Raw genomic sequence first — 205 nt, forward strand, 5'->3', positions numbered from 1 at the left:
CTGGACCACTGCTAAGGTGGCCATGGGAGATGTAGACTTCCTGAAGAAGCTACAGATGTATGATAAGGATAACGTACCAGATTCTATCCTCAACAAACTCAAACCTTACATTGAGAGTCCCAAGTTTGATCCAGAGAAAGTGGCCGCTCAGAGTAAAGTAGCCAAGTCTCTCTGTGTGTGGGTACGCGCTATAGATGTCTACTGT

General features: G+C 45.9%; 1 protein-coding gene across 1 annotated transcript; it reads left to right on the forward strand.

Annotated features, from left to right (window-relative positions):
- Positions 1–6: 6 nt before the first annotated feature.
- LOC108254536 (dynein heavy chain 6, axonemal-like) lies at positions 7–196 on the forward strand (the record flags this gene model as incomplete). Its single annotated transcript, XM_017449501.2, has 1 exon — positions 7–196. A coding segment is annotated over exon 1 (174 nt), but the record flags the coding sequence as incomplete, so codon positions are not given.
- Between the last annotated feature and the right edge of the window lie 9 nt (positions 197–205).

The sequence above is a fragment of the Diaphorina citri genome, unplaced genomic scaffold, assembly GCF_000475195.1.
Source record: "Diaphorina citri unplaced genomic scaffold, Diaci psyllid genome assembly version 1.1 scaffold159181, whole genome shotgun sequence".
Classification (NCBI taxonomy): domain Eukaryota; kingdom Metazoa; phylum Arthropoda; class Insecta; order Hemiptera; family Psyllidae; genus Diaphorina; species Diaphorina citri.